General features: G+C 49.3%; 1 protein-coding gene across 1 annotated transcript in view; it reads left to right on the forward strand.

Moving 5' to 3' along the window:
- KIAA1614 (KIAA1614 ortholog) overlaps positions 1-23,977 on the forward strand; it is a 260,979-nt gene that overhangs the window by 202,897 nt on the left and 34,105 nt on the right. Inside the window, exon 7 of the mRNA XM_086955481.1 lies at positions 7,596-7,875. Coding sequence (XP_086811607.1) covers positions 7,596-7,875 — 280 coding nt within the window. The remainder of the gene's footprint in view (positions 1-7,595; positions 7,876-23,977) is intronic.

Consider the following 23,977-nt stretch of genomic DNA (forward strand, 5'->3'; position numbering starts at 1 on the left):
GTGGAGCTCCCAACATTCCAATGTTCTAATACATCATAACAAATGTATTCCTCAGCAGACAGGCCATGACAGGAACCCTTTTTCCTTTCCTTTCTAGGTGAAAGGACATTGATTCTTTAGAGACCCACGAGGGTACACACAACTGTGCAAGAAATTCTCCTATTATTATTTTTGAATTTATACAAGTAATGTCAATAAACACAACAGCGTATAGTTCGCAATGTTTACTGTAAAGAAGATGAAGGACAGTATAAACGAGGGAGAGAGAGTGGGGACCAAAATAATAAACATAAGGACATATTCCCAGTGTTAACTGACTAAACAATGAGTAACATAGGCGTTTATTCATGCAAAGAAAGATAAGAAATTAGACGAGAAGTAATGATACTTATCCAAACAGCCTCCTCTTTCTGCAAAAGGTCTGTAATGACTACATTTCAATCAAGTTCAGCAGCCTGAATTCTACTTTTGGTACCTCTGTACCTTTCTAATTTTTGAAAATGTTTTTGCAACTAAAAGAGCAGCTATCAAACATTCTCTTTAACCCCAAAAATAGAGTTTTCATGATGCTTTCATAACTTAAGAGTATCAATTTATTAGAATTTGTAATACTTGTTTCCAATGCTCACTCTTTCCAGAATATTGTTCCAAAAGCTTAATGAATGCTAACACCATATGCTAATATTCTAAAACCCTATAATAATCACAAACCCCCACGTCTAATGGCTCCAGCAGAGCTCACCTTATTTGACCCCCCCCCGTATGCACATGGCCCCTCATGTGATAGCTTCAGTTGGCTCACCACACATGCAAGCGTGATCCAACTATGTTGTCGTGAGTAGACCGCCATCGTCATCTAAGTTTTCTCAGTTGTGACAAGTAAGATTCTAGCAACAGGCAAAAATGATCCAAATTTGAGGTCTCTAATAAACTGCTATCACCAAACAAAGATACCCTGTGAAGTCTTTAGTGAGTTTCCTGTGCAATGCAGTGCTCTTCTCTGTCAACAGTAAGTAAAGGCTGATGTATGATGTTCAGCTTGGATAAAAAAACTCGTTAATTTTCAGTATGGCAGCCACTACTTCTGGTGCTTGTTGTAACAATTTCAGTGGTCAGAGCACTTCCTGGTGGTGGGTGGTCTGAGATAAGAGAGATCTCTTATACGTGCTGCAGCCCTTAGAGGCCTTCCCTGGTCACAGTGCCCTTGATACTCATGGTACCTTTTTCAAGGGACTGACAGGTCCTGGGAACCTGATTGGCAGGGACCCAGGGCATATTAAGTCAATGTGCATCAGAAATCTGGCAAAAAGTGTGTGTGTGTGGGGGGGGGGGGGGGGGGGGGGGGGGGATGGTTACTGCAACAGAAACCCAACGTCTTAAACACCCACACCACGAATGCCCCTAAATCTAAGATTTAAGGGGTCCCCCTGGCACAAGTACCTCAAACCTGATCGACTTGCAACCAAGTACAAAGCAATCAATCAATCAATCAATCAGAGATTTATAAAGCGCGCTACTCACCCGATAGGGTCTCAAGGCGCTGTGGGGGAAAGGGGTGCTGCTACTGCTCGAAGAGCCAGGTCTTGAGGTGTTTCCTGATTCTAAAGTGGTCCTGGGTCAGTCGTAGGTGGGTGGGGAGGGCGTTGCAGGTCTTTGCTGCCAGGTAGGAGAAAGATCTTCCTCCGGTGGTGGCTCTGAGGATACGTGGGTTGATGGCGAGGGCGAGGTTGGTGGAGCGAAGCTGGCGGGTGGGGGTGTGGAACGTGAGTCGGCTTTTGAGGTATTCCGGTCCCATGTTGTGGAGTGCTTTGTGTGCGTGGGTGAGCAGTCTGAAAGTGATCCTTTTGCTGACGGGGAGCCAGTGGAGGTTCCTCAGGTGGGTTGAGATGTGGCTGTGGCGGGGAATGTCGAGGATGAGTCGCGCTGAGCCGTTTGGTATGCGCTGGAGACGGTTCTGGAGTTTGCCGGTTGTTCCAGCGTAGAGGGCGTTCCCGTAGTCCAGTCGGCTGGTGACGAGGGCCTGGGTGACTGTACTTCTGGTTTTGGTGGGGATCCATCGGAAGATCTTCGGGAGCATGCGTAGGGTGTTGAAGCATGAGGAGGAGACAGCGTTGACTTGTTTGGTCATCATAAGTGAGGAGTCCAAGATGAAGCCTAGGTTGCGTGCGTGGTCCGTGGGTGTCGGTGCGGTTCCTAGCATTGAGGGCCACCAAGAGTTGTCCCAGGCCGAGGGGATTGTCCGAGGATGAGGACCTCCATTTTGTCCGAGTTGAGTTTGAGACGGCTTGACTTCATCCAGTCTGCTACCTTGTTCATTCCTTCCTGGAAGTTTGATTTGGCTGTGGCTGGATCCTTGGTGAGGGAGAGTATCAGCTGGGTATCGTCGGAGTAGGAGATGATGTTGATGTTGTGTTTTCGTGCGATGGTGGAGAGGGGGCTCATGTAGATATTGAAGAGCGTTGGGCTGAGTGAGGAACCTTGGGGTACGCCGCATATGAGTTCGGTTGTCGAGGAGCGGAAAGGGGGGAGGCGGACTCTCTGGGTTCTGCCGGTGAGGAATGAGGTGATCCATTCCAGGGCCTTCTCCTGGATACCCGTGTTGTTGAGGCAATGTACTAGGGTGCGGTGGCACATGGTGTCAAAGGCTGCTGAGAGGTCCAGGAGGATGATGGCTGCTGTTTCTCCGGGGTCCATCATGGTTCTGATGTCGTCTGTGGCTGCGATGAGGGTGGTCTCGGTGCTGTGGTTTGCTCGAAATCCGGACTGAGATGGGTCAAGTGAGTTGTTGTCCTCGAGGAACGCGGTAAGCTGTTTGTTGACGGTCTTCTCGATGACTTTAGCCGGGAAGGGGAGAAGAGAGATTGGCCGGAAGTTCTTGAGTTCCCCGGGGTCTGCGGTGGGTTTTTTCAGGAGGGCATTGATCTCAGCTTGCTTCCAGCTCTCTGGGAAGGTAGCTGACGTGAAGGAGCTGTTTAAGACGTTCTGTAGGTGGGGTGCGATGATGGTGTCGGCCTCGTTGAATATGTGATGGGGGCATGGGTCGGAGAGGGAGCCGGAGTGGATGTTGTTCATGACGCGGATGGTGTCTTCGCTGCTGATGGGGGTCCAGGAGTTGATGGTAGTGGTGGGGGTCGTTGGGCTGGTGTCCAGGGGTGGGAGTGGGGGTCCGAAGCTGTCGTGTATGTCTGCAATCTTGCGGTGGAAGAACGTGGCGAGGGAGTTGCAGAGGTCTTGCGAAGGGGTGATGTCGTTGTTGCTGGCATCCGGGTTCGAGAACTCTTTGACGATGCTGAAGAGTTCCTTGCTGTTGTGGGTGTTGTTGTCTAGTCGTTCCTTGATCGATGTCCTCTTGGTGTTCCGGATCTGCTGATGGTATTCGCGGGTGGCGGATTTGAGGGCTGTCATGGTTTCCGTAGTCCTTTCTTTGCGCCAGGTCTTTTCGAGGGTTCAGCAGGCTTTCTTTGGCGTTTTTGAGAGTGTCCGTGAACCATGAGGGTTATTCTGGTGGTGGTCTTGCTGTGGGTGTTCTTGAGTGGGGCGAGGTCGTCGGCACAGTTGGTGATCCAATGTACGAGGTTGAGCGCTGCGGTGTTGGTGTCGGGAATGTTGGTGTCGGCAGGTGGGTTCTGGCTCAGTGATGTGGTAAGCTGGTCCATGGTGATTTTGCTCCAGCATCTGCGGGGGATCCAAAGCGTGTGGTGGTGAGATGTGGTCCTCTTGAATGTGAAGTGTACGCAGCTGTGGTCGGTCCAGTGTAGTCCTGTGGCGTGGTTGAAGGCGATGTGGTTGCTGGCTGAGAAGATGGCGTCGAGGGTGTGGCCGGCGAGGTGAGTGGGGAAGTCCACTAGTTGCTTGAGTCCGAGGCTGGCGAGGTTGTCGAGTAGTGTGGCGGTGGCGCTGTCGTTGTTGTTTTCTAGGTGAAAGTTCAGGTCTCCTAGGAGGATGTAGTCTGGTGAGGTTAGTGCGTGCGGGCTGATGAGGTCGGTGATGGTTTCGCTGAATTGCACGCGTGGGCCCGGGGGTCTGTAGATGAGCGTTCCTCTGAGGGTAGTTTGGGGGTCGGTGTGGATCTGGAAGTGTAGGTGTTCGGCGGCGGGGATGGTGTCTTCGGTGTTGGTCGTGATGCTGATGGTGTTGCTGTAGATGATGGCGATCCCTCCTCCTGATTTGTTGATGCGGTCCCTCCGGGTGATTTTGTAGCCGTCCGGGATGGCTATGGCGATGTCGGGGGCCGAAGAGGCGTTCATCCAGGTTTCCGTGAGGAAGGCGACGTCCGGTGCTGTTGAGTCGAGGAGACCCGAGTCTGCAACTTCAGGACTCGCACAAAGCCAAGGTGCGATAACCTGTACTTGTTGCAACTACCCTGCAAGTACACATGCAGAGACCGGTTCCAAAGGAAAGAGGAACCCCTCTGAAAGTCAAAGGCAACATCAGAACTCCCTTGAACTAGAGGTACTAATCCCCTGCAGCCCGCAGGTAAAGCACTCGCCTGGAACCAAAGAATCAGTTGCCATTTGGCTCGCCGAGGCATTGCCCTAAAGCAAATGGTCTAGTGCATTGTGGGAAATACAGTCCTGACTTCCAGCAAGTTTCAGGCAGCTACGATGTCCCCACAGACTACAGGACGTTGAAGTAACCCAAAGCTGAGCTTGCTGCTGCCAAAACTTGTTGGTGGCCAGTCTGGCCAGGGAACCAGTGTGAGCTCACAAACATACTTTACTTTTAAATGCAATCCAGTTACCTCTAATCAAAGCGGGCTGCATTTAAAAAAAAGTTTACTTTATTTAAATGCGATTGCAGTTATCCGTCAAGCACCAATCTCCATCCAATGCAAAAAGAACAATTGATGGACAGAATGCAGAACAATGTCATACATTCACCCCAGTACAAAGATCTGGGCCTAAATCCATTTATTGTTTGCTCATCATGCCATTCCAGTTTGGACCCTGCCATATGCAAATCAGTCCTGACCCTGCGCCTAATGGGAACAGTCCAGCCCGAACTTCCAGGCCATCGCCATCCAGCCATAGTGAGTTTCAATTTGCGACCTACCTAATGATTATTGATGAGGTAGGTCAGATTGAGACCGATGAGGTTTTGAAATGTTGTGACCCGACCTATTAGTACATAGATTGGCTCTGAAAAGTCCTTTGCTTTGGCAAAAAGTTGGTGTGCACTCCTACTCACAAATGGAAATTATGTAATCTGGCCCTAAGATCATAAACGCCTTCATCCCTTTAGCAAAAACATGAGAAGCTACGGATTACAGGGCCTTAACTTCACAGCAACCCAGGCTGGCGCAAAGGTCTCTTTAGCACCAGCAACAAACTCTTAGACCCATGGCCAGTGTTTATCCTTGGGGGCGGTGGGCATTGACCCTCCCCTTCATAAATCAATGGTCATTTTGTTATTGTAAATTTCTGTGGGGAGCCATTTTCTCTTGTCCTCAATACTGCCTCCCCAAGTAAATAATATGCCTCTGATAGGAAGGTGTGCTGGAGCATGTCCTGGCTTGATTCCCAGACTGCCCCTGTATCATTCACAGATTCCCTGCAGGTCCTCTCTGTCTTAGGTCAACAGTGAAACACAATTACACCCAGCACATAGTTTCAAGTTCCCAGGTTTCCCTTTTCTTCTTGTCTGGGGCAATCTAATAGGAAATCATTATTAGCTACATATGCAAAAAAAACTATTGTTTCAGTAAGTTTTTGATCCCAAAAATCAAGCTGGGCAGTACCCCTTTTCAACCCTGTAACACACCTTTCATCCAGCTCCTGCCAGTATTCGAATCCTCAGCAGCCGTTACTATCCCATAAAAGAAAATAAGATTCATGCTGGGCTTAGACTATTGAAGAACGTTGGTACCTTTAATTTTGTTTTTGTTTTCTAGTTATATCCTCATCCTGAAGGAACCCAGGATAGCCTTTCAGTGGTTATCAAGTTCGTGTCAGCCCATATGTTTGAAATTCATGCCCCTTAATTTGTAATAACGCAATGCTCATAATTTGCTTTTTAATATAGCCTTCTAGCCTGCCGTTGCAGGCTATACCAGCTATTAAAGGACCACTCCCGCGTTAAAGGCCCGAGCCGAAGGCGAGGGTCTTTAACAAAGGAGCAGGACTTTAATAGCCAGTATAGCCCTGCTACGAAGGGCTATAAGGCTATTAGAACATTCTGCTTCGAGAGGGAAGAAAGTTCTAACAAATAAAACAAAGGCTTCTCGAAGCTCGAGGGGAGTTAAATCCCCTCGAGCTCCGAGAGGCCATTTTAAAACATTGGAATGTTGCTCTGCGGGCCTTTACCGGCCCGCAGAAGTAAGGAGCCCTCCGTTGTCTTCACTGGAGCTCCCAACATTCCAATGTTCTAATACATCATAACAAATGTATTCCTCAGCAGACAGGCCATGACAGGGACCAGTTTCCCTTTCCATTCTAGGTGAAAGGACATTGATTCTTTAGAGACCCACGAGGGTACACACAACTGTGCAAGAAATTCTCGTATTATTATTTTTTAATTTATACAAGTAATGTCAATAAACACAACAGTGTATAGTTCGCAATGTTTACTATAAAGAAGCAGAAGCACAGTATAAATGAGGGAGAGAGAGTGGGGACCAAAATAATAAACATAAGGACATGTTCCCAGTGTTAAGTGACTAAACAATGAGTAATATAGGCGTTTATTCATGCAAAGAAAGATAAGAAATTGGACGAGAAGTAAATATACTTATCCAAACAGCCTCCTCTTTCTGCAAAAGGTCTGTAATGACTACATTTCAATCTCGTTCAGCAGCATGAATTCTACTTTTGGTACTTGTGTACCTTTCTAACTTTTGAAAATGTTTTTGAAACTAAAAGAGCAGTTATCAAACATTCTCTGTAACCCCAAAAATAGAGTTTTCATGATGTTTTCATAACTGAAGAGTATCAATTTTTTAGAATTTGTAATACGTGTTTCCAATGTTCACTCTTTCCAGAATATTGTTCCAAAAGCTTAATGAATGCTAAAACCATATGCTAATATACTAAAACCCTATAATAATCACAAACTCCCTCTTCTAATGGCTCCGGCAGAGCTCACCTTATTTGCCCCCCGTATGCACATGGCCCCTCAAGTGATAGCTTCAGTTGGCTCACCACAAAGGCAAGCGTTATCCAACTATGTTGTCGTGAGTAGACCAGCATCGTCATCTAAGTTTTCCCAGTTGTGACAAGTAAGATTCTAGCAACAGGCAAAATTGCTCCAAATTTGAGGTCTCTAATAAACTGCTATCACCAAACAAAGATACCCTGTGAAGTCTTTAGTGAGCTTCCTGTGCAATGCAGTGCTCGTCTCTGTCAACAGTAAGTAAAGGCTGATGTATGATGTTCAGATTGGATAGAAAAAACTCCTTAATTTTCAGTATGCAGCCACTACTTCTGGTGCTTGTAACAATTCCAGTGGTCAGAGCACTTCCTGGTGGTGGGTGGTCTGAGAGAAGAGAGATCTTTTATGCTGTTGGAGGCATTACAACCCTGAGACTGCTCTGATTCTTCCTTTTTTCTGGTTTGTAGTCATTCCAGTCTCTTTAACACTTCCACTCTCTCACATTTCAGAAAAACAGATGTCAGCATTCCAGGGGAAGGAGAACAAATACAACCAGTGGCCAGGAAAAGAAGTGGATCAGCCACAAGCCTTAAAAAGTTCTTTTCTGCCATTGGCCAAAAAACACAGCAAAAGTTGGGCCGAGGGCGCTCTGCCAGCCTGGAACACATTGCAACCCCAGACGCGGCCAGTGGAGCTGCGCCTTTGAAATTGAAACCCGCAGCCTTGCCAAAGCCAGTGGCAGACAGCACCACACATGACATGAAGAAGACTCCGTCTCTACAGTCCTTGGTGAGTTTGTGGTCAAGGTTAAAAAAGACCCAGTAAAACAATGACTATAAAATGTTCATTACTTAAATAATGATTTGAAAAAATGTATAGTTAATTTTGAACTAGCATAGTTTTAGCAATTTAATGAAAAACACTTTAAAATATATATTTTGTGTCCATTTTAACTGATATAGGCATGGCAAACACATGAACCAAGTTTCTAAAATGTTTACAATGTGACTGAAACTTATTAAGTCACAACCTGGGAACGCATAGTTGTTCGTTGAATGCAATGTTAATCTCTTGTCCACTATGTTGGGTAGGAGGAAGTTACATGTCATAGTGTAATTTTGGGGACAGTGGCCTTGTGGACCTGTAATATTAGGAAGAGTCCATCTGTGAAGGGTGCATTGTCAAGAGGTAGTTTCTGCTGCACAACACAAATTGCTCTGCCTTCCTGTTTTCCGCTCTGCCATGTATTCATGCCTTGACTCTTCCTCTTTCGGACTCTCAGCCGAAAGTAGATACAAATCATTCCATTAAACTCTCTAATAATTAAATAGTATAAGAAGTTCTGATCACTGCTACTTGAAGGAAAGGTAAGTTCGAGGCATGTGGGCTGCTGAATTCATATCTGTGTATAGATCGCCGCCTAGTGTTGGGTCCGGATGATTGCACATTGTTGTCCTGGAAGAGTCTTCGAAGTATCACGAGATAGGTGGCTCCTCCCCTGGACTACAGTGCGCATGGGCATCGACTCCATCCCCAGATTGTTTTTTTCCGCCATTGGGTTCGGATGTCTTTGGTTCCCTTTGTCGGAATCGATAAAGAAACAGTAAACTTTCATTGAGACCAAAAGGTCTTTAGTCTTACGTCGGTATTGTCTTGCGTTCGGCTTAACAACTTTTCCTCGGCTCCGAGCCGAGCTCTGGACTTCCGCGTGCTTTCGGCGCGGAGGGCCTTGTCGACGCTCCAGACTCATCGACAATCCATCATGGACCAAAGTCCATTCAAAAGATGTCGTGTGTAACTCAAAGTACCCACACATCGACGTCCACCCGGTGTGCAACAAGTGCCTGTCGCCGGACCACGATGAGGCCAAGTGTATGGCCTGTTCGCGATTCCGGTCCAAGAAGACACTCAAGCTCCGTCGAGCTGCGCGCCTGGAGGCCCAGCAATCTGCACCGGCGCCTACGGACATTTTCGATGCTGGGGAGGTCGAGGATGAAGATATCCAGGACGTCTCAGAATCTAACCCCGCGTCGGATGTCGAGGAAGACTACGACGCTGAGGCCGAAGCTTTCGAGAGCGAGGAAGTCGTCGAGGAGGTAGGAGACGACGACGGGGCCCTAGGGGCCATGGAGGATAGCTCGGACGAGGAGCTTCCTCAGACTGACTCTGGGGCCGTGCCAATCGATAAGGCCCAGGTCAAGGGATCGCCTTCGGGCCTTACCCAAGACCTTGATGTGAGTTCCTCGACCCCGCCTGCTGGCCTGGCCACGGACATTAGTACCGAGTCACTCCCGGTGAAAGTGAAACCGAAAGTGAAAACTACTGTCTCGGCGCCAGATACTGCGCAGGGGCAGATATCGAAACCGAAAGTGCGCATCGCATTGGTCGGATCGAATACTTCGGAGGCCTCGGCGCCGAAGAAACCTAAGATGGCCGTCGAGCCGAAGGGCCAAGTCAAGATGGCCGAGCCGAAGGCTACCATGTCGAAGACTAAGGTGAAGGGGTTAGACCCGGTCGCATCGGCGCCAAAGACTATCGACGCCGGCAAGGGTCGGGTCGACCACAAGAAGGCTGTCGACGACACCAAAAAGTCTCTTGCAGACCCGAAGAAGCGGCCCGATGACCCGAAGGTCCTCTCTGCCCCGCCTCCACACGACAGGGCCAAGGGGGCTGCGCCAAGTGTGTCGACTCCGAAAGTGGCCTTGAAGGACTCCACTCCGAAACCGTCCTCGAAGGACTCCGTCGAACCGGCACGTCCATCTGCCGCGTTCACGAAGAAGGTCACGGAGTCCCTGCAGCGCATAAGGGACGGCACCGCAGCAGCCGCGCCGAAGGACCCTCCGCCTGCCAAGCCTCTTGAAAAACCGGCAAAGGCGTCCACGCCGATCCTCTTTACCTTGCCGCCTAAGACGGCGCCGAAGGCTTTCGCTGCTAAACCGGGGGCCGGCGTGCCCGAGAAGGTATCTTCGACGCCAAAGGCATCGTTGGTGGTCCATGGCCCGCGGCCTCGACAACTTTCAGAGGAGGAGCGTCAAGAACATTTCATTGACGCCGAAACGGGCAGGCTTTCCCTTCTGAAGAGGAAATTCACCCCAGAACCCCAATTGGAGTCTTACAGAATCCCCCTAAAGAGGAAAATGGACTCTGCTGGTGCCCCAGCTTTGGTGGAACCCATTTCACCACAAGCTCACGAGGTCTCGCCCACTTACTCCGACGTGGACGCTGGTGACGGCGATGACGAGGATGAATATAGCTATCCAGTCTACACAGACCCAGAGGATGTGACAGAGCCCTGGTCTGCCGGTGGTGAGCCTGGGGATCCAAATTCAGGACAAGACCCTCAGCTCTTGTTATGTTACGTTATGTTAAAAATTCTTATACCGCCCACGTTCACCGAAACGGTTTCTTGGCGCTCATAACAGATGCGACGGGCAAGGGCCAAAGATTACTCAAAAGCAGCTTTGAAGAGGAACGTCTTTAATGTCTTGCGAAAGCATTCGTAGGAAGGGCAGTGACGGAAGGAGGAAGGAAGGGAGTTCCAAAATGAGGGGGCCAAAAAGGAGAAACGGAGACCACCATGTTTCTTACGATGGACCTGTGGGATGCACAGGAGATTGTCGGCGGAAGAGCATAGATTTCGTGTTGGTATGTACCGCTTTAAGTTGGAAGAGATAAAAGCAGGTGCAAGATTGTAAAGGGCTTTGAAAATAGTGCATCCGAGTTTAAAGGTGCAACGTTTGGCCACTGGAAGCCAGTGAAGGCTCCGCAGTAGTGGTGAAACGTGCTGGTGCTTGGGCTGGTGGAAAACCAAGCGGGCTGCCTGATTTTGAATCAGTTGAAGCCGCTGGAGCTGGTAAGCAGGAATCCCCACGTATAAGATGTTAGCGAAGTCAACCCTGGAGATGACAAGGGCCAAGACGACTAAAATGAGTGCCTCTCTGGTGAGAAATCTACAGATCTTGCGTATCCTGCGCAGATGGAAGAAGCAGGATGATGTAACCGCAGAGATCTGCGACTTCATGGATAAATCACCAGAGATGACTACTCCGAGGCTTTTCACAGAGCTGACAGGGCGGGGGGGGGGGGGGGGCGCCAAGAGAGTGGGGCCAATAGCTATCATTCCAAGGATTGGCCGGCCCACCAACCAGCACAAGTTCCGTCTTAGTAGGATTTAGCTTGAGCTGGCTGTGAGCCATCCAGTCAGAGATGTATAGCTTGGTGGTTTGGAAGTTGGTGAGGGAAGAGGAAGAGGTATCAAGAGGAAAAATCAACTGCAAATCATCTGCATAGTTATAAATTGTTGCAGAGGAGTTGCGGAGAGAAACCATAAGGGGTTGCATATATAAATTAAAAAGAAGGGGGGATAGCGCCGAGCCCTGGGGGACTCCACAGGAAAGGGAAGAAAGAGGAGCAGAGAAGGTGGAAAGATGAACTGCTTGGGAGCGCCTGTCAAGGAAAGATCGGACCCAATCAAGGGCAACGCCCTGAATGCCGGCGTTGGTGACACGGTCGATCAATATAGAGTGATCGACCGTGTCAAAGGCCGCCGACAGATCTAGCAGGACGAGGGCTTGAGAGATGTTATTATCCGCCCCAGTTCTTAACGTATCCATGACGGCCGCAATAACCGCCTCAATGGAGTGAAGGGGGCAGAAGCCAGCCTGTTGAGGGTCCAAAAAAGATGAACTCTCAATGAAGGCGCTCAAGCAACGTGTCACATAGGTCTCCAGGATCTTTCCCAGGTAAGGGAGCAGGGAGATAGGCCTGTAATTACTCAGGACCGAGGGGTCTGCATTGGCTTTCTTTAGAATTGGTAGCACCACTGCCTGTTTGAAGGAGTCAGGGACTACTCCTGTGGCCAACGAGGTGTTAAGAAGTGCCAAGGCAGGGCAAGGCCAAGAAAATTTCTTTGAGGATATGGGGAGGGCAGCAATCGTTAGGAGACCCGGAACTGACTTTGTGGAGGAGTCTCTGGAACTCAGTAATGGAGATAGGGGGGAAAGCATCCAGTTGCTGGGGGTTGTTGGGGGGTAACGAAAATGAAAGGGGCGAGGAGGGCGGAGAAATATTGTTTTTAATGGTGGTGATTTTGTCCTGGAAGTAAGTGTTTAGTGCATCACATAGAGCCTGGGTGGGCACGGGGGGAGAGTGACACGGTCCGGAAGAGAAAGCTCATTGACGATCGAAAATATATCTTTTGCCTTAGAAGTAGACTCCATAATTTTTCGGGAGAAATAGGATGTTTTGGCCTCGAGAATAGCGGATTTATAGGTTTTTAAAAGGTTCATGAATTCGATTTTGAGAAGGGGATCATAGTTATGGCGCCATCGGCGTTCAGCCTGGCGAAGAGCCAGTTTATCAAGTTTTAACTGATCAGTGAACCATCGCTGAGCGTCGTGAGGGCGCACGGCTTTTATGGTTTTTAATGGAGCTACTGAATTGCAAGCCGACGCCAGCCATTGTTCGAGGATGGAAGCTTGATGAGTGGCTGAGCCGGAGAGCAAAGGGGCTGAACCTGCCAATAGGGAGTATAGTTCAGGTAGATTAGCTTTCTTCCAATTATGAGCTAGGATGTTAGTTGTGAGGGGGGGACGGCGGGGAATGGATAGGTCAACAGAAAAGGAAATGAAATAGTGGTCTGACCAGGAGCAGAAAGTCACCAAGGGGGGCGAGATGTCAAGGTTTGCCGTCCAAACCTGGTCCAGTATGTGACCCTTGCAATGAGTAGGTGTTGAGATAAATTGCCGGCAGTTCATGCTTGTAAGAAGTTCCGAGAACTGTTCGGAGAGTCGGCTTTCCCGAGGGTCGGAGGGCCAATAGTTAGTCACCTATGATGATGACTTTAGCGTTATTAATGATTAGTTGGGAGATGAGATCCCCAGCTTGTTGTGGGAAGGAGGGCATGTAAACAGGGGGTCTATACATGAGGACACAGGTAAGGGAGGACCTGGTGGAACTAAGTTTAATAACAAGAGCTTGGGTATTGGGGATCGGAGTGCAGGCCAAGGTGGAAAAAATATGCTCTATGCGGATGATGGCTGCGACCCCACCACCAGCTTGTCCCCCTGGACGATTGGATTGAATAATGTAATAACCAGTGGGGATGGCGGCAAGGATATCGGGAACGGAGTCATCAGTAAGCCAAGTCTCTGATAGGAGAAGAATGTCCCGGGCACTATCATCAAGCAGGTGGAGGATTTCCAGCTGATGTTTCACCATAGACCGGGTGTTAAGATATAGAACAGTCAAGGGACACGTCCCCGGTAATGGGGAGGTGGGGAGCAGGGGTGCAGGTTTAGGGGAGGGAGGGGAAGGATCCGAAGTCCGTGAGATAGGGGCAATCAAAATGCCACAATCCTGGGCCGCCCTGGTGGCGCAAGACGATAAGGGCACTGCCTGCCGTAAAGCGTGTAGATCGGCAGACGAGTAGGTGAGGGTTTGGGCAGGGTGTATGACCGCTGGGCGCGACCGGCCGCGGGCGGGCGCAGACGGGTTGGACTTAGGCGCGACTTTGGCGCGAAGTCGGCGCTCCAGCTGCGCTCGTCCGCTGCGCTTCCGCCATACCGCCATTTTATACACATCCAAAGTGAACCACTAGACCGCTAACCTGCGCTGTGTAGGGGCAGGGCGGAAGTGGTAGAGAGAAGGCGGAAATGGCGCTCAAGAAGTCGGCCTCCGCACAAACGGCACTCAGCCGGGGCGGAACGGGGCCTGGAGCGATCAGTAAGCAGGTGAGAAGCGCTCACAAAGAAGTGCCAACTGTAACACTTAAAAACATAACATTCAAGAATTTACGAACAAATTTTAAAACGAGCTATTAATCAGCTAGCAAGGTGTCGGCTATCAAATAAAATGGCAACACATCAGCAGCCTCAATCGCCGCGTCTGTCAAATGAATAGCAGCATTTACGCGCTAAATATAGATTTCCTAGTCAGTAACCACTAGACCGCTAACCTGCGCTGTGTAGGGGCAGGGCGGAAGTGGTAGAGAGAAGGCGGAAATGGCGCTCAAGAAGTCGGCCCTCCGCACAAACGGCACTCAGCCGGGGCGGAACGGGGCCTGGAGCGATCAGTAAGCAGGTGAGAAGCGCTCACAAAGAAGTACCAACTGTAACACTTAAAAACATAACATTCAAGAATTTACGAACAAATTCTCTCCTCTTCTCTGCTAAAACTTCACCTACTGAAGACTCTGCTGCTTTCAATGCCCTCATTGAGCGGGCAGCAGCCAATCACAATGTCCAGCTGCATGCTGACCCTGTGGACTTCGATTTCCTCTTTGACACCTTTTCTGTGTCTGAAAAGTCTGTGAAAACTCTGCCAATGCTGAAAGGCGTTTTGAAGCACGCTGCTGAGGTTTTCAAAGAACCCACTAGGGCGAGAGTCATCAACCCTAGGATTGACAAGAAGTACAAGGCGGCTCCTACTGATCCTACTTATATCAAAGGGCAGTTGCCTCTGGACTCCCTGGTCGTCTTGAATGCCCGGAAGAGGGCCAATTCTCAGACTACGGGTGATGCTCCTCCCCCAGACAAAGAATCCAAGATCTTTGAGGCTTCAGTGAAGAGGGTAGCAGCGCAGGCAGCTAACATATGGCGCATCTCAAACACACAAGCGCTCCTGGCGCGTTATGACAGGGCGCACTACAATACCCTAGAGACCCTTTTGCAACACCTGCCTGATCAATATAAGGAAGGGGCTGAGATGCTAATCCAGGAGGGGAAGCTGATCTCCAACGCTTCCATAAAGTGCGCTCTGGACGCGGCTGACACCGCTGCACGCGCCATTAACACCAGTGTTATGCTTCGGAGACATGCCTGGCTGAGAATCTCTGGTTTCAAGCCAGACATCCAGACCACCATCTTGAACCAAACAGTCAACCCAGATCACCTGTTTGGCCCGGAGGTTGACACCACCCTAGAACAAGCATTTACAATGCAATGGTTTTGCCTTTGTTAAAGTTAGAGCTATTGGCATTGCTCTTGACATTATTTTTATTTATGTTTTTTTTTTAACATAAATAAATGGCATTGTCATTTACAATGCCACTAGCTTTATCTCGCAAATGACACACACAAACACCCACAGAGAGCCCCCCAAACACACACAGAGCCCCCCCCCACACACACACCCACACAGAGCCCCACACACACACAGCCAAACATCGCATTATATTACACCATCTTTTCCCTTTTGATCCGAAATAAAACTAAAACAAGAAACTAAAACGACACGTGTGAATGCTCAGGAAAGCACTAAATCCTCAAACTGAAGCTAGTGATTAATTGTTATTATTAACGCCAACAATATTACCGATTAATAACGAAAATTATAATGAACTGCCCTGTCTGGGAAGCTTTGATGAAGTGCGATTTGTGGAGAGCGTTGTTTTTTCCCTCACGCACTTCACGCACTCTCTGTAGTAGTTTTATGGCTCATACGGCACCCTGGAAAAGCTTCGAAGCACCGATTGCAACGTTTACATGGAGGGATCTCTGGAGGTCGGGGGGAGGGGATGGGCATGTATGTTTTTTGTAACATTATGCCATGCTGGAACCTGAGCGTGTCATCAAGGCGCCTTAACAGCCCAAGTAACGAACCACTCAATGTGATGGTCGGATCTAGCCAACTACTGTGATAACTAAATACATATGTACAGACGTATGTAAAAGATGAATGAACAGACACCCAAGTACATGAATGAATGAGTAGATGCATTAATGAGTTAACTATGTATATATATATATGATCGACAGACACGATCCAACATACGATATAAATACATGAATAAGACAAATGAATGAATGAATGGATGAACACACAAACGACACAAAAAGAGCCCCCCTCAGCCGAATTAATAGATAGATAAACACGTAATAAGTAGGTGAATGAACGACCGGGTAGATGAGTAAATAAACAAGCAGCCAGCCGTCCTTGGACTGCCAGTCCCGGCGAGGCACTCACTCACCATCCTTCGACTCTCTCTGTTGACTGATTATCCGTCTTTCCTGGTGCTCCCGTAAACGTAAACCACTTCGAGTTTCCTTATTTCTTATTTCCCCAAAACGTTGCGTTTCCCAAAAAATGGAGGAAAAAATTAAAACCAGTGCGTGAAGTGTCCGAGGCGGCGCTCCATCCAGAAGGGTCCCCGAGTCCTGCAGGGCCAGAGAGGGGGCCGGGCGCTAGCAGACGGTCGTCTCTAGGCGCTAGAAGAGCAGCGCTGCCTGCAGGCTCTGGTTGATGCAGCCGGGTGCAGCTCCTGGCTGTTGTGACGGCGATGTAGTGTTGCTCTACGCCGGTCTCTAGTGAGGAGCCGGGCGCTGCGTCTGCCCCTGGGAGGAGACTGTCAGGGCAGCCTTCCTGGAAGACTAGCGGCTCTGTGTGCCACGGCCTCCCTCCTCCTCCAGCCCGCGTCCGCCCTCCTCTGCTGCACACATGTGGCGCCGTTCCCGTGTCCCGCTATTACCGTAGTGACCATAGTAGACACGCTTTCAAATTGTTGTGCATTACCTAAATAATAGAAACTACCATACTGTCTACATTTGTTGTTGTGTTCTTATGGCTGCAATTGTTGGTAAACGTCATGAGCCTGATCACGCATTTTAGATATATCTTTATTGGACTGTTAAGTTATCGATCAGTCCATATGGTGCCCTGCACTGGAGTCTTGACCTGTAACACTTTTCAAAGTTGGCTCCTCCTCCCGATGACGCAGCGGAGGCTCGGCCGGCTGGGCCAATCCCAGCGCGGCCCTGCCTGGAGGCGGACGGCTGCTTCCTTCGGCTGGGGAACTCGGCTCCGGGGGCCGCGGCGGGGAAACAAAGGGACAATGCCGGGTGGGCACCGGCTTTAGAGGTCAGCAAAAGCGCTCCACGCCATGTAAGTGAGGCTCTTTCTCCTTCAGGCGGGTGCCGGCAATGCCGGACCAGATTCGGGGGCGTTCCCGAGAACAGGCTTTCGGCTGACGTAGCCAAAAGCCAAAAAATCTCGGGAACGCCCCCGAATCTGGTCCGGCATTGACGGACAGATGTGTCTTCCAATGGCTAGCCTCCATTTATGGAGCTAGCCAATGGAAGACAGTGGCGGATTCCCAGCTCCATACTATACTCATTAGGTTTTTCCTAGCACATGAGTACTTCGTACGCATTGGCTAGGCAAAACCTAAAAAATGAAAAAGGACACTGACACTGAAAAATCCATGGGTGCCTTGCAGTCCCAGCAGTTTCGGGGTGGGTCCTTTCGTCGCTCCAATACCAGAGGCACCTCAAGGGGTCAGCTTTCGCAATCCGCGCAGTTCTACAAAGGCAACACCCAGACTACTTATGCCAACAAGAGTCGGGGTGGATACCGCGGCAACAGCGCCAAAGGCAGAGGACGTGGCAACAACAGCTCCAGGTCCTCTACCGCCAACAAACAGTGACGTATTGTCACTGCCCCCCGACCACACAACACCGGTTGGGGGGAGACTCCAGCAGTTCCTGCCCATGTGGAAGTCCATCACCACGGACAGGATGGTCAGAAAGCTTATCCAATTTGGTTATTGTCTGGAGTTAACATCCACTCCCCCCAACATACCCCCAAGGCACCGTCCTATGTCGGGCGAGCACTTGCACTTATTGCAGCAGGAGGTCAACGTCATGCTGCAAAAAGGGGTAATAGAGCTCGTGCCCATGCAGGAAAGAGGCACAGGAGTTTACTCCCTGTACTTCCTGATTCCAAAGAAGGACGGGTCCCTCAGGCCCATCCTGGATCTCAGGCCCCTCAACTTCTACATCCTGTCAGAGCACTTCCACTTGCTAACACTGCAGCAAGTGCTCCCGCTGCTCCAACACGGGGACTTTCTCGCAACTTTAGACCTGAAGGATGCGTACTTTCACATTCCACTACATCCTTCACACAGAAAATACCTCAGGTTCACCATCCAAAACCAGCACTACCAATTCAGGGTTTTGCCTTTTGGGGTCACCACGGCACCCAGGGTGTTCACAAAGTGCCTGGCGACGGTGGCGGCACATCTAAGACGTCAAAACATCCACGTCTACCCCTATCTGGACGACTGGCTCATCCAAGCGAAGTCGGCCCAGCAGTGTGCCAATCACATGTCCCACACCATTTACCTCCTGCACGATCTGGGATTCTCACTGAATTACCCAAAGTCCCACCTCCAGCCCGCCCACATACGGCAGTATCTGGGTGCGACCATAAACACTCTGGCGGCCACAGCACAGCCGAATTCAGTGAGAGTCAGCAGCATTCAATCGCTGATCCAAAAATTCAGACCTCAACACTCGCTTCCAGCAAGAGTGTTCATGCAGTTGATAGGCATGATGGCCTCCTACATCTCCATTGTCCCGCACGCGAGACTACATATGCGTCCGCTTCAGGAGTGCTTGGCTCGTCAGTGGACTCAGGCTCACAACCAGTTGAAAGACCTTGTGTTGGTGAGCGGTCGGGCATACAACTCTCTGCATTGGTGGAATCCACGAAACCTTTGCAAGGGCCGACCGTTCCAGGAGCCTGTGTCACAGATTATCCTGACGACGGACGCTTCTCTCCAGGGATGGGGAGCGCATGTACTCCAATACACTGTGCAGGGACTATGGACGCAACAACAGGGGAAGATGCACATCAATGTTCTGGAACTGATGGCAATCTTCATGGCATTCAAGGTACATCTGTGCAACAAGGTCGTGTTGATCCGGACGGACAACATGACGGCAATGTACTACATTCAAAAGCAGGGAGGAACACACTCTCCGCAGCTGTCTCATCTGGCTCAGAGCATGTGGAAGTGGGCCATTCAGAGGAACATCTTCCTCATGGCGGAACACCTCCAGGGCAAGGACAATCAGATGGCGGACCTGCTCAGCAGGCACAGCCACCAGATGCACGAGTGGGAGATACATCCATCAGTACTCCAGTCGTACTTCCAAAGGTGGGGTCATCCAGAGATAGACCTGTTCTCCACAAAGGAGAACGCAAAACGCCAAAGCTTCGCCGCCAGGTTCCCACACCCACAGTCGCAGGGCAATGCGATATGGATGAACTGGTCAGGCAAATTTGCGTACCCTTTTCCCCCAGCACCTCTGATACCGCTGGTGGCACGCAAGCTCAGGCAGCACTCGATGATTCTCATCCTAGTTGCTCCAACGTGGGCTCGCCAACCATGGTACACCACGTTTCTAGAACTGTCCGTGGTACCGCATCAGAGGCTACATCTCACACCCAGCCTTCTGACGCAGAGCCATGGCGGCATTCAGCACCCAGACCGGCAACAGCTCAACCTGGCGATCTGGCTCCTGAAGTCCTAGAGTTTGGCTACCTGCACTTACCTTCCGACTGTATGGACATCATTCGGGAGGCGAGGAAGCCCACCACTAGAGCATGCTATGCGGCAAAATGGAAGCGGTTTGTCATTTATTGTGCAGACCACAACATTAACCCGCTGGATGCTTCTATTCAAAACATCATCTGTTACCTTTTCCATCTGTACAAGTGTAATCTGGCCTATGCTTCCATTCGCATTCATCTGTCTGCAATGGCCGCTTATCTCCAGAATCGACAGCACCTCTCCCTCTTCAGGGTGCCTGCCATTAAGGCTTTTCTGGAAGGGCTCAAACGATTCATTCCTCCACAGACTCCACCAGCTCCTGAGTGGAACCTCAATGTGGTCCTTACCAGGCTGATGGGTCCTCCCTTTGAACCGCTGCATTCCTGCGAGATTCAGTTCTTGACGTGGAAAGTGGCTTTCCTCATAGCAATTACATCGCTACGGAGGGTTAGTGAATTACAATCCCCAACTATCCAAGAGCCATTTATTCAAATTCATTCCAACAGGGTAGTGCTTCGCACTAACCCTAAATTTCTTCCCAAGGTTGTGTCTCAATTTCATATCAACCAAACAATCGAATTACCTGTTTTCTTTCAAAATCCTGAGTCACTGGCGGAGCGGATGCTCCATACCCTTGACGTAAAAAGGGCCCTAATGTATTACATCAATAGGACCAAGGATTTTAGGAAAACAAAGCAACTCTTTGTCGCCTTTGCACCACACCACAAAGGTAACCCTATTTCCAAGGCTGGTATTGCTAGGTGGATCGTTAAATGTATCCAGATCTGCTATATAAAGGCAAAACGCACTCTTACCATTCCGCCAAGAGCCCACTCCACCAGAAAGTTGGGGGCCTCTATGGCATTCCTTGGAAACATTCCTTTGGAAGACATATGTAGAGCAGCCACATGGTCTACCACACACACATTTACTAAGCATTACTGTGTTGATGTGCACTCCAAACAGCAAGCAGCTGTAGGGCAGGCTGTTCTCAAAACACTTTTCCAAACTGCTGCAGCTGGCACGGGCGGCCGCCGCTAATGGAGGGACTGCTATGTATTCTATGCACAGATATGAATTCAGCAGCCCACATGCCTCGAACCGAATATGCTACTTACCAGTATGCATCTGTTCTTGGCATGTAGGGCTGCTGACATTCATATCGCCCGCCCTCCTCCCCGGCGCCTGTAGCAGCTGCAGTATTCACATATGCTGATAGCATGGTCATCATTCACTGAGTTTCACTCCATCTTGGCCACAATGGCTAAAAACAATCTGGGGATGGAGTCGATGCCCATCCGCACTGTAGTCCAGGGGAGGAGCCACCTATCTCGTGATACTTCGAAGACTCTTCCAGGACAACAATGTGCAATCATCCGGACCCAACACTAGGCGGCGAACTATGCACAGATATGAATGTCAGCAGCCCTACATGCCAAGAATAGATGCATACTGGTAAGTAGCATATTCGGTATGGTGTCACGAAGATCCAAGGACACAACCCCATATTGATAAGGAGACTATTCTAAGGTTCCTGACATTAAACCACAACTTTGTGAGTAAGTATCAGGCAGGCAGGATGAGGGGTAGGCCTAGATCATCCGCGTTCAAGAAATTGAAAAAAACACAGGTCCTCTGCTTGGCCTAAGGCAATTGCTGTCCTGTTGAATGGGGTTGGAATATGGAAACATGACAGGGTGAGCAATACTTAGGTTCTATTGATCTCATGCTTCACTACTACCAATGGTTACATATAACCAAATTCTCACTATACACTGCCCGCCCTGAGTTAGGGCTGGGTATCTATTTTGTTCTTGGTCCTCAAGAAACACCACAGATCCCTCCTGGACCAACAAGGTGTAAAACATGCCGACCTGAAGTTTTATACATCACATTTCAGATAGTCACGCTTCATAACCTTGCGTAGACCAACTACACTTAATTGTTTTTAACCCTACCAAAGGGTCCCTTGAATAAACATATCCGTGAGTACCCTCTAGGTAGTTTTAGATCACTTTCACATTTCACCACAATTTTCCACTTTGTCCACACACCTGCACGCCTCATCACAGCCGTTAAAGAGCCCTCTCTCAGGGCTGGTGGGGCATTGCAGTGCCAGCGCCATGAGGAGCAAAATCCTGTTGAAAATTTGTGGCTTTTGTTCCAAAAAATGCCTCAATCAAAATGGCTCCTCTCATGGAAGATACAATCACTTTGATGGAAAAACCTCCATCGGTCTTTTTTATATTCAGAGTAGGGCAGAAGTTTCTTTAACAAAATGCATTATCGCCATTCAGTACTTCCTCATCAAAGACACCTTCATTAACAATCTTAGAGGAGTGCACTGCCTTTCCTTTTTGATTCAGGTTCATTGCGCTATCATCCAACTAACATAACATAGGGAAATCTCTCACAATGTCTCCAGTTTGGAATCTGGTGCCCATTAGTTACTGTGCTGAATCTGATAAATAACCGTGAAATTCCTTCTGCTATGTGTATCAACTCTCACCTTCATTTCATTGGTGTACTAGCATATTTTCATCAGCACCAATGTTATTTATTTCAGTGTTGCACAAACATTACATAGTTAATTCTGAAGGCTAGAAACATACTTGAAGTAATCTCAGTCATTACGTTTCGCCTGCGAAGGCTGTGCATGCGCAGTCTCGCTGGCGGGATCTTATGATCTTGAGGTGCTTTCACTAGCGGGCTTTAAGCCCCGCCCCTCTTTCCCATTGGCCGGCGTCACCGCTTATGCTAAACGGTGGCCAGCCATTGGGAAAGAGGTCATGGTGACGTATTCTTTTCACTTTTTCAGACGGCCCACTTGGATGGGCTCGTCTGATTTACGTTGGTCGCAAAAGCTTTGTTATCTTTATGGGGCCATGTGTTTGAAACACATGGCCCCATAAAGATAAGCTCCGGCGCGATCCTGCGACAGGGAAGGGATGTGGGGTTGGTTTATGGGGCTTCTCTGCTGCCTTTGACAGCATCCAGAGCACCACCGCAGTGATTACAGCCGAGAGGAGGGCGCGAGAGGAGGGCACCGCGATCACTGGTCCCTGCTGCTGCAGAGTGGAGTCAGTTCTTCACTGCACACCTAGGACAGCGGACATTCTATGAAAGTGGCGTGTCTCGTGTAGACTGTGTTATAGTATAGCTTCTCATCCGTGTGCACAGATCTCTTTTAACCACTAGCCGGGCTTGTGATAGGAAGATATGCAGTGTGCACAGACCTCTTATAGCCTCCAGCCTGGCTGGTGATGCAGGACAGGCGGTGTGCACCGACCTCCAGCCTGGCTTGTGATAGCAGTGCGGGCAGTGTGAGCGGAGCGATTTATATTGATGTCTTAATGAGCAATCTGGCAGCAATTAAGAGTAAGGGGGCCAAGGGGACTTTGGATGCCTTTATACTGAGGGCAGAATCACTGCTCTGTCACAAAATAGAGCTAACAGAGAGGTGGCTATCTCTAGACCCTTCATTTCTTCCAACATGATCCTCACTAGGGTCACCTAACTTGGCAGGCATTTCTCAAAATCAACCCCTAATTCAAACTTGCCCATCACCACTCAACTCGGGGCAGCACTGGCCGCCCTGGATACACCAGCCCTCGCATTTGATGACTTGATAGCACCACATATGGATACCACTAACGGGTCCGGTATAGCTTCTAGGACCCAGACTTCTCATCTCCCCACAGAGGGCATAAGGGTTAAGATGAAGGCATCTGTGAACCGCAAGAAGGGTGCAGGTCCACTAAAACAAAAACAACTAAAGGGGCCTCAGCGTCATCCTCAGTCTAATTCTGTGGCAAAGACCTGTTCCATAGGCACACAGACCACGGTTGCTTCTTCATTAACGCAGCCCTGCCCCTTGGAGGATAAAACTGCCACAATTTCCACCATTGCTGCTGGTGTGACCACCTTGGACACTGTCCTTAAACGGGTTAAAGAATCCATAGACAAAAACTTTGCTCTATTGGACGGTCGTTTAGAGCATCTGGATGGCGCATTGACTAATCTGTCTAGATGTTTAGAGTTGTTTTCCACCCCTGTGAACCCCCAGGTTTTGAGGGAGGGTTAGGGTTCCGGCAATGCCTTTGACCTTCAAAACTCAGCCCTGGTTCCACTAGAGAAATTGTTGGCCATGACATCGGTCATCGAGGACCTGCTGAGCAAAGTACAGGGTGCAGGCTTAAATAACACACTGCATAATCGCCCACTGAGCACACTAAATGACTGCAGGACAGCCAACCCCCTTTTGGCAGATATCTCACAATCAGTCCCAGGGGAAAGTGTTGGCTTTAAGAGCCCTCTTAATTTAAATCATAATAAAGCGGCACTCCAAATAGCACCCAGTGACTCTAATAGGATTCCCAATTCGTGTGCTATTTTTAAGGAAAGGGACAGGGCAAACGGAGAGGAGGTGACTTTACATTTACCACCAGAAGCCACACCATACACAATAATATTGGTGAATGTACCATTACTCACTTCTAAGTCAACTGAATCTTGGGAGTTCTTACGTAATAAGGCCCTTTGCTGGCTCGCTTCCAAATC

The sequence above is a fragment of the Lissotriton vulgaris genome, chromosome 1_1 (assembly GCF_964263255.1).
Source record: "Lissotriton vulgaris chromosome 1_1, aLisVul1.2, whole genome shotgun sequence".
Taxonomy (NCBI): domain Eukaryota; kingdom Metazoa; phylum Chordata; class Amphibia; order Caudata; family Salamandridae; genus Lissotriton; species Lissotriton vulgaris.